Source organism: Histoplasma capsulatum, genomic scaffold (genome assembly GCF_000149585.1).
Source record: "Histoplasma capsulatum NAm1 scaffold_2 genomic scaffold, whole genome shotgun sequence".
Taxonomy (NCBI): domain Eukaryota; kingdom Fungi; phylum Ascomycota; class Eurotiomycetes; order Onygenales; family Ajellomycetaceae; genus Histoplasma; species Histoplasma mississippiense.
In genome coordinates, this window is record NW_001813981.1 from 2,617,894 (window position 1) to 2,628,671 (window position 10,778).

The window sequence follows — 10,778 nt, forward strand, 5'->3', positions numbered from 1 at the left end:
TATGGGGCTCTCCCGGCGCAGCCGCGAAGCAGCATTCACAAGTCGCTCTAACACCTCGTCATTTCGTCACTAGTTTATAACATTTCAATGGCAAACAAAATCATCTTAGCCGCAAAGCGACCGGATGAGTAACTAACAATAGCATGAACACAGGCGAGATATCAGTGGAAGTTGAGCGCCCGAGGCATCCGAAGCCGTCAGTCATGCAGGCGAGATATACCAAGAAGAAGGAGCAGAGGGTGCAGAAGGGGAAGAACCTAGCGGGTGTAAAGGCCGAAACCACCCGCCTCCCATGCCAGCCCCCCGCCGAGTATGAAGGGGAACCGGACATACAACTCAAACAGGTCAGCAAGTCCAAGCAGAAGGTGTGGGAGGAGAGTGTTGAGGTCAGAGGCCTCAAAGATATGGAGATTGCTCATTTGGGAGAGGAGAACGCGGCCTTTAAAGGTCAAAGTCAAGAATATCAGGCGCCTCCTAGAGGCAGCGGTTGATATGGTGAAGGAGTAATTAGTTGTTGTTTTTTTTCCTTTTCTTTCTTTCTTTTCTTTCTTTTTTAGAAAATGAATATGTTATGGGGCCGTTGAGTTAAGATCTCTTATATTTGTAGAGCTTCATATCGTAGAGGTGAGGTTGAAGGTGATGTTTATGAGCATTATTTACGGCTGCCTTCCTAATTGGGACTAGCTCTGCAATAATTTAGCACACTGCAGCTCGTGTGCTACAATGTATTTTATAGATATCTCCGTTGCGCTTATTACATTCTTTCTTTTTTTAATCAATTCATAAACTGTATTAGAATAGTGTTAGCTGTTAATCAAAGTATATTTTTTACATTATGAATGGATTCATCCTGTGTCAATCTCAGTGCTCTATGTTTATAACTGCATTTATATACTTGAATTAAGTATAAAAATAAATTATTCAAGTTCTATAAAGCTGCATCATTGTGATAATACTGTGAAGAAGTCTAAATGTTTAAAAATTCATAATTATATGTCTGTGAAAAAATCAGAGTGTTTATGAAGTATTTTTCTTTGAAAAATAAAAACTGAATCTTCTGATTTTCAAGCTACTGAAATCAAAAATCATGATTTTATATGAAAATGAGATGAATTATGAATGTCTCTATGAATATTCTTTTATAAATGAGAGAAATTTTACTGAAGGTAATATTGAACTCTACAGCTTTCTTCACCAGCAATTTTTACAGATGATGAAACTTCAATAATAATTAAACAATCTGAATATAAATATATTGAAAACTGTATAAATGTCAATATCTGTCATATATGAAAAAAGAAAATGTCTTTTTCTTCTGAATAAATTTGCAGAAGAGTTTTCAATCTATTTAATTTGAAAATAAAAAATAAAAATCAAATTTGAAGAAGATGAATCAGTGATAAACGTTTTTTTTATACAGATTTATTACATTTATAATTGACTAGAAGAAAATGCTTTAATGAAGTTTCAATTTTGAATTAAATTATACATGTATGAAATATACATATTTGAAGAAGATTTTCATCAATTGAAAAATCTATTCTTGAATCTTACACTTCAAATGTGTGTGATGCAATGATTGAATAAAAGTCATCAAAGAAATACTTCATTAATGAATTATCTACTCAATTTCAACAGCAAAATATACAATGCAGAATATTAAAACTGAAATGATATTGTCAAGATTAATTTTCTGAATCAGTATATTAACTTTAAATTATTTAAAGTCCGTATTTGACATTTCATATACACATATTATCATAATTACTGCATTCAATTGCATCAACTTGATAACAATTTTGCATGTTTCAATACTGTTCAAGAAAGCTGCAACAATTGTAGATAGAATTTCATATTTATTATTATATTTACTACATCAACTGTCTCTGCAGACACTATAAATTTTACCTCTCATATGAATGCAGAATGATCAAGAATTCTCAGTCTTTTTAAATGAGAAGTTATTAATTGAATTCTTAAAGACATCTACATTTACTGCAATAGATTAAAACATTTTATAAATCAATATATCAATGTAATAATTTTTGCTTTTACATTATGAATGAACATAACTGCATCTGTGAATGAGCAAGAACAAGAATAAAGAAATGAAGAGTTTTCATTTTAAAATATAAATGAGAGTTTAAAAAATAAGAGACAAGTTGAAGATTTGAGTAAAAGATGTAAATGAATATAATTTTAATTTTCATCCCTGTAAATAATTTAATCAATGTATGAGTAATGATTGATAGTGATTTCCCTCACTACACTCTTATAAACACTCAGTTGATTGAGAAGTATAAACTTCAGTGTATTCTCTTTTTTGAATCATATTTGAACATGGTTATTTTAAATCATATTTAACAAAGATTAAAAATGATTTAAATAACTTATATTCAGATTGTCAATTATATGAAAATTCAAAGCATTTTTATTTACGTTTTACAAAGCATACAGAGTTAAGATTGAGATTGAGAGAGAAGTTTGAATTGAGACAGTTAAATTTAAAACTTTTATTCAATATAAAAACTGAAAATGAATTATTTTTTTTTCTTTTATTTCTATGTATTTACTTTAATTTTTGTTTTTGTTTTTATTTGTATTTTGATACTTTTACTTTGAAATTTATTTCATTTTGATTATTTTTGATTTTGATTTGTTTTAAAAAGTTCGATTTGTGAATGCTTTCTTTTCTTTTAATAATTGCTGTTTTTTTATAATTTTTATTTCATTTGTTTTAAATTGAATATATTGATTTGTTGTCATTCTTTTGACATTCTTTCTTAAATTAAATAGTTTGAATAGTTATTTGATTCTGGGCTGGAATTCTGCTATTGCATGTATTAAATTGACTTTGTATATTAGCTTATTCTTAAGTTGAAAAATCCTGGAGTATTTCAATTAGATGTCAACGGGGTGGGAACAGAAGAGGCCGGCCATATGGTGATCGTCCCTTGGAATAGTGGTTGGTGGTTTAGGGTTTCAGGATCTATTCGAGTAGGATATGCTGTTGCGAATAATGTTAAGTAGTTGGACTACAATCATATAACTCTTGGCCGATTTATGATCAATCGATTTGTAAGCTCATTGGAGATTGGGATGATGATGAATGACGGCGTATATGGATTATAGGTTTCAGTCAACCGAATTTTGCCCGTAATCTGATCTGGCATTGTCGCTATCCCTTGTACGTCTTGCACTGTAAGTTCATAGACGTCTCCGGAAAAGGAGGCTAGTGTGCCGTTAGCTACTGTAGTTAAGTTTTCTTCAGGGCCAGATTTCAAATTTGCTGATGGAAGCTGATTAGCGTCTATTACTCAGTATAGTGTTGGCCTCATATACTTACTTCCAGTTATCTGTGGTTCGATTGGAGGCAACATTCGACTGCCTGGGTCAACACCACCATAAACTTGCTTAGTCCCTTCACAGATCAGTTTTATTCTCTGTAGGTGACGGAGTGGAAGTTACCCTCAGCGTAATTTTTCGCAAAAACCTATACATACATACATACATACCAAGCCCAGCAGCGCAGAGAACAATTCCGTCATTGCCCGTAAGAGTTTTGACCCTCTGGAGAAACTCAAAATAATCTATCGATTGGGCAGTGCGTTTTGAATCGGATGGCGGCCCAGTAGCCAACAGCTGAAATGCTGCGTGAACACGCCTTGCTTCTCTTGGTTTCAAGCCCATCCGGTGTTCTGTTAACTCTGAAAACTCGCGGAGCCGGCGAACAGCAGAATCCACCGAAAACTGAGCTTGAGGCATGATTACTAAGCCCTCTCGCCTCTAACTAGACCAACTGAAAAATGGTAAGCAAAATGAGTATAAAGTGAAGCAGAGTTGGGAAAAGTTGAAAACAGTTGGGGAAAACCGTTTTATTAATCTCGAGTAGATGATCACATGCGGCAAAAACTACAACAGGTTAGGCATCAGTGCGTTGTTCGCTGGGCCAAGCGTAAAAGAGCTTTGGTGGCATGCTATGTTGCCGTTCAAATGTAACTCAATCAGGTTAGTTTGCTTTTCCTGGCTGCTTTGACTCGGGAAAGTGCAAATTCCCTTGTCTGGGATTCCGATATGGGATCCTAGCTTTCAGCAACCACGCTTCTCTTGATAGAGATATCCTCCGCCAAACACCGAAGCAACCTTCGGCCAGTGGCTATAATTGGTTGGCATTTCAATCAAAAGCGGCATCCCAACCGTCCCAGGCATTAGCGCCCAGATATAGTGGTCTCTGATACGCAATTGTGACCCAACCCAAACTGCATGTGCTCCCCCAACCTTCGGTCAAATCGCACTCGTTCCTCGTCCGGTTAAAAGACCACGCTTCACCAATTCCCATCTTTCAAAATGGTTCATCATCAAATGATGCCCAGAATTGAGTGTCAAACGCGGATAGTGGCCAGAAAACGCGTTGCACCTGAAGACAAAGGTAATTTCCAGATCTTTTTACTGTATTCCAGACTGACTTGTTATAGGGAAACAAGTTAAGCGAGTTAAGAGAGAACCACAGAAAGAGCAGCCGAAGTCCTACCGCAGGAGTGTGCGGCTAAGCAGTAAAAACGCCTCTGCAACTGTATGTGCGCTTCTTCCGGCTGTATCACTTTGATATGATACTGATTCAACGGAGATATTACAGGACTCTCCGACCAGCATCCAGACCCGAGAACAGAATACAAAACTAAATCAGAAACGATCTTGTGAAGACCAAACACTCTCCTCTTCAAAACGACCACGATTGTCTTTACTGAGCTTAGCTATTGACCCCCTTGAGGGAGAGAAGCGACATATTACCAACTGGAAGAAGATTGACCTGACTAGATATTGGTGCAGGAATGACTGCTGGCCTAAAGAATATTTTAGAGCACAGCCTGGACAGATTGAAAGCATGAGCCACCTTCTTGCCAAAAAAAAGTCAACAGCTTCTCTTCGCCGCAAGAACTCAAATTCGAGTCTTGCTACAGGCTCTAACGCACCAACTGATCAAGAATCGAGAGATGGAAAGAGCGCCAAATACAGAAGCGCTACTTATGAGACCGTCCTTGCCACCAAAGGCAGCTTCATGGCTGAATCTGAACTTGAAGTAACGGAAAGAAGCAAGGAGATTTGCAAAATGCTACTTGACGAGAAACAGACGATTCCCGAAGGCACGATATTTCAGAATGACCGATTCCGGAAGGCTTGCCAAAAGCTACAGAGTAAAAATGAATCAAGAGTTATTCAAGATATATCTCGGTTGATTGTGCCTGCGGCGGAGACATTAGCTACGTGTGGCGCTAAGAATCTGGAGTGTTTGGTTGAAAGCGTCAATGAACCATGGGGTTCCTCTATTTCCTTCTGTGGACCACGTCCGCAGCCTGATTATGCGGTCGGGTTCGGCCGGTCTGCGTTCACAGGAAACGAGCTAAATAAGTTCGAGCCGTTCCTCGGCTACGACCCGGATACCTACAGCTCCTTCTTCCTGGCCACCTTCTACATGTACTTCCCCTTCTTGACCAGTGAGGTGAAAGGCACCGCCGCGCTCGACATCGCCGACCGGCAGAACGCACACAGCATGACCATTGCCGTGAGGGCCGTCATTGAGCTGTTTAAACTTGTAGGACGCGAAGACGAGGTCAATCGCGAGATCTTGGCTTTCTCGATCTCACACGACAACAGGACAGTGAGAATCTACGGCCATTATGCGGTCATTGAGGGAAGCAAGACTTCCTTCTACCGTCACCCTATCAGAACATTTGACTTTACGGAGCTGGACGGCAGAGAGAAGTGGACTGCTTACACGTTTACGAGGAACGTTTATGACAAGTGGGCGCCGGATCATCTGAAAAGGATCCACTCGGCTATTGATGCGATCCCTCCTGGAGTAAATTTTGATGTTCCTCTGTCTGAACTTGGACTCTCTCAATCAAACACTCCATGCTTTTTGGAAGATGACGGCCAACTAAGTCAGACAAGCTTTATAGCCTCATCAGAAGCTACACCCAATACTTCCTTCACCCAACAGACGCATGTCTTGAAGCGGCCAAGGAGGCAGAAATAGTGTGTTGGTGTTGTGTTTAAGATAAGAATGAATTATTATCATTTCGATTGCATGTGCTATGTCAACTTGATCCAGAATATCTCCAGAATATCTTTATACGCCTTTCCGTAAGCACATTACCCATAAATATCATCCCATACTCTTCAAAGCCTGCGTCAGGCAAAGTAAGATCTTCAACTTCATAGAAATTTTGCAGCCCAATTTTCACCACCGGCAAAAAATGAAATTCTCGTTTCATCTCAGCAGTCGACTTCTGCAGTGACTCTTGGCCAAGTAGGCCCATCAATTGGTTCCCCAGAGGGAACAGCGTTGGAGGGCGGGCTGCGCATATTGGCATTATTTTTGCATACGTTCCAGATAGCCTGAAGTAGCCAGCTTCTCTATCGGATATTTTAGCCGGTTTTGATTAAGCAGCTTCATCCGTGCGTCGGGCACATATATACCCAACGGGGATGACCTTTTTCGTTATTCACGCGTGACACGGGTACCCAGGGACCCATCGAGAGGATTCGATCAAGTGCAGTAGAAAAGGTACGCTTCATCAAGTTTCCCTTTTGTACAATCGGCTTGCTGCAGTAGATAATGAGATTTAGAATGGGTCGCGAACCCCCTTAGGCGAGCTGCAATTCGTGCACTTACTAAACAGTCCCAAAAGCCAAGAACAATCTCCTCCTCCTCGTCCAAAAGCCTTTTTTGTTCATCGGTGACTGGAAGGTTGTAAGTCTCTGCTCGATCAAAATCTATCCAAACAACTCTTTCCGAATCGTCCTTGACGATCATCATGTTCCTAGGTTTCGGATCCCTGTGCCGTACTCCTGCTCCGTGTATCTCCTGTATGCCTTTGAGAAAGTTGTCCTTTCGTCTCTGTGTATAGTTGTGCAGATGAATCATCTCAAGATTCGGTATGTACTCCAGAAAAATAGCGCTAGGAAGGTATTTATCATGAAAGAACATTTTCAGGTAAGGTTGGCATGGTTTCGGATCGAACTTCTCCATCGTCCCAAGGAAATGAGGGATAACTCCACGTTCACACAACCCTCGATCCCTTAGTCGCCGATAGGCGGCAGACTCAAGCACATGGATATCCAATTCACGATCTTTCGGTTCGTAGTACCGTCGTGGCCCTCGACCGTGATGCTGTTACCATCAGTATCAGACCATAGCAATTCTCGGAGGATCTTACTTACCACCTTCATAACACATATCTGGCCATGAACAATAACAAGAAATATCACCGAATAATCGGAGGCAAAAAGCTTCGCCTTGAAAACTATCTCGGAAGGTTTGATACTGTTAAGCTCCATCGTTACCTAGATCCTTTCGAAAGTGGGTTTGGGTCGCTGGGCGAAAGACGGCCTGTGACTTTTGACCTCGAGAAAAGGAAGTAAAACACGTGATATAAATGATACCTTGGTATGTTTGTCTTGTTTGTCTGTCTCGCCCCGTTCGAGAAAGTGCCAAAATGGAAAGCTTGCTCAATAAAATGTAAAAAGAAACTTTTTGCTACAACAATGCAGCTAAAACTTGGCCATGGTTATTTTAAATCATATTTAACAAAGATTAGAAATGATTTATGTGATTTATGTTCAAATTGTCAGTTATATGAAAACCCAGAGCATCTTCTTTTACTTTGTACAAAGTATACAGAGTTAAGATTGAGATTGAGAGAGAAGTTTGAATTGACACAGTTAAATTTAAAACTTTTGTTCATGTAATGTGACGGCGCCGAGGCGGTTGCTACTCGGCAGCGGCACAGAGGAGGATGGTATATAATGGGAAGCCTTATGGGTGGGCTTGATTATCTCGCTTGAACCGCGAACTCGTAGAATACTATACAAATACTGTACTACCAGAGGTACTCGGCACACTAAGAATATTGTATGAGGACAGTGGTAACTCTGGTATCTTATTGTCAAAAGATAAAAGACGAATCGCTGGCTCCTGGAATAGAGAGCCAGCATCTAGCTATTCTATATAGACAACGGGCAGCCATCCTCCCCTCACTCTATAAGCGAGGGTAGCCGAAGCAACTCCGCAGTGGCGCTGCATTGATCTGCCAGAAGGAATCCAGACCCCGTATAGAAACAGGATTCTCATATCTCATCAATCGGATCCTCTTCTATTGCATCCGAATGATGTCATAGGGTGGTTGGAAACCGGTTCGGACACCTGCGTGATGTCATGGGATAGATGGGATTATCCGAGGGGAAACGATGGGCCGTGTGGAGCCGTCACGGGGCCTTGGCACAACCAAGGGTGTGACAGTTCAATACAAAAACTGGAAATGAATTCTTGATTGAATATTTGAAACAATCAAATATTGCTACAAGATTTCAATTGAATAGTTTGATCTGATAATGAATTCAATTTTTGTTTTTCTTTTTTTCTTTTATTTCTATGTATTTGCTTTAATTTTTGTTCTTATTTTTATTTTTATTTTGTTACTTTTGCTTTGAAATTTATTTCATTTTGATTACTTTTGATTTTGACTTGTTTTGAAAAGTTTGATTTGTGAATGCTTTCTTTTTTTTTAATAGCTGCTGTTTTTTATACTCTTTATTTCATTTATTTTGAATTGAATATATTGATCTGCTGTCATTCTTTTGACATTTTTTCTTAAATTGAATAGTTTGAATAGTTATTTGATTCTGGGCTGGAATTCTGCTATTGCATGTATTAAATTGACTTTGTATATTAGCTTATTCTTAAGTTGAAAAATCCTGGAGTATTTCAGGTAGATGTCATAGTCACTGACTGCATACATCTATAATAGAAGAATAATAATAATAATAATCTTTAATATTGTATGATTATTGATAAATCTGATCTGAAAAGATGCTATATTTTAATGAACTAATAAAGCAGATGTAGCATTTGAAGAGTTGAAGTATATACTCACAAACACTTTGATGCTGCAATCATTCAATTCAGACAAATATACAATTCTGAAAATAAACTTCTCTGACTATGTGGTTGAAAAAGCATTGATGCAATATGATAATGAAAGCATTCTACAATCCTATACATTCATTTCAAAAAAAATATCTCCCACTGAATGTAATTACGAAATCTATGATAAGGAACTCTTGGCTATCATATGATGCTTAGAAAAATGAAAGTCAGAGCTCATGAATGTTGAAAAGTTCAAAGTCATCACTGATCACAAGAATTTAAAATACTTTACAATCACTTGTAAACTTACTGAGAGGCATATACACTGGTTATTATTTCTCAGCTGATTCTCATTTATGATTTGTTATTGATCAGAGGCAGAGAACACTCTTATGAATACTCTGTTTCACCGAAAATAAAATATACTGTTTGATGATTTGAATGACAGATGAAAACACTAAAAGCATTGATTAATCAACTCTGCAATCATAGAAAGTTCCACACAATCAGATGAATCTTATATACACATTAATCAATTCTATATTCAATACCCCTCACTTGAAGAGCAATAAAGGCAAGTAGTAAAGACAGATGAACTTTGACAACAAGCTGCTAAAGTTATACAAGCAGAGCACTCTAATTCCCTGCACATATATACTAAAAAACAGACATCTCAGCATGCTCAATTGATGATGATAAATGTCTACACTTCTGAGATAGACAGTAAGTCTCTGATTCAGAACCTCTATGAATACAAATCATGCAGAAAATTCATAACTCATCAATGACTGAGTATTCAGATTATGAAATCATGTATAGCATCATAATTTAAGACTTCTACTGATTGAATATATTAAAAAACATATATCAGTTTGTACACAATTGCAATTGCTGTGGCTTAGTAACAGCATGATATGAATAATGAAAAGAAATGTTGAAACCTTTGTTTATTTTTAAATGAATCTGATGTGATATAACAATTGATTTTACAGTTTTTTTATCTGAAATTAGAGATTCTATGAACATTTTAATCATTGTTGATTGACTCAACAAGAGTGTAATACTGTAGCTCTGTGATAAAATGAATGTTAAAATAGTTGTGAATGCTTTGTTCAGAGCTCATTCTATCATATGCACAGTCTGCTTTCATTCATTATATTAAATAAAAGCAGCCAATTCATCAGCACACTCTGAACCTGTATATATCAGCTGCTAAGAATTGAATGAAAATTATCAACAACATATCATTCAGAGACTGATGAAGCTACAGAGAGAATGATATAAATAATGAAGAACATTTTTTATAAATTCTGCAATTACACATAAAACAACTGAAGCCATCTGCTATCATACATTGAAATTGTGATTAATGATTGAAATTCTATTATAATAGATATAAACTCATTTTTTCTTCTGTATAGATACAATTTAAAAGTTTTGAACTTTTCTAAAAATCTCTGAAAAATCATGTATGCCTGCAGTTTCATATAAATAATAGAGAACATTGTGAGCAAGTTTAAAAAAGTTTGCAAATGAGCAGAAACCTCCATGATCAGCATTCAGGTAAAATTATGAGAATCAAATAAACATTAGAAAAATTCCTGCAATTCAATATTATATAAAAGACAGAATCTGATTAGATTTCAAGAACATAAAGAACAGATCATCTCTCAAATATATTAAATAAATCATCACATCCAAATATACTGTGACAGGAGGGTGCTGAGCACACACCAATTATCCACTTCAATATTTTATCCTGGACCATTCCATGATTATCTTTTCAAACCAAACCTGGCTTGTAAATAGGAGACCAACAGGGAAATATTCCTATATTTAGGAGAAATAA

At 37.2% G+C, this 10,778-nt stretch overlaps 3 protein-coding genes across 3 annotated transcripts; 1 reads left to right on the plus strand and 2 right to left on the minus strand.

Moving 5' to 3' along the window:
• Positions 1-3,041: 3,041 nt before the first annotated feature.
• On the minus strand, positions 3,042-3,765 carry HCAG_02849 (predicted protein; the record flags this gene model as incomplete). Its single annotated transcript, XM_001542628.1, has 3 exons — positions 3,042-3,232; positions 3,347-3,409; positions 3,516-3,765. The coding sequence occupies 3 exons, from the start codon at positions 3,763-3,765 to the stop codon at positions 3,042-3,044; spliced, it is 504 nt and encodes a 167-aa protein (XP_001542678.1).
• Positions 3,766-4,362: 597 nt separating this feature from the next.
• HCAG_02850 (predicted protein) lies at positions 4,363-6,037 on the plus strand (the record flags this gene model as incomplete). The annotated part of the gene is made up of 3 exons (XM_001542629.1): positions 4,363-4,429; positions 4,476-4,573; positions 4,637-6,037. 3 exons carry the CDS (start codon positions 4,363-4,365, stop codon positions 6,035-6,037), a joined length of 1,566 nt encoding a protein of 521 aa, XP_001542679.1.
• A 513-nt stretch (positions 6,038-6,550) lies between these two features.
• On the minus strand, positions 6,551-7,341 carry HCAG_02851 (predicted protein; the record flags this gene model as incomplete). The annotated part of the gene is made up of 3 exons (XM_001542630.1): positions 6,551-6,607; positions 6,677-7,174; positions 7,225-7,341. 3 exons carry the CDS (start codon positions 7,339-7,341, stop codon positions 6,551-6,553), a joined length of 672 nt encoding a protein of 223 aa, XP_001542680.1.
• Positions 7,342-10,778: the final 3,437 nt, after the last annotated feature.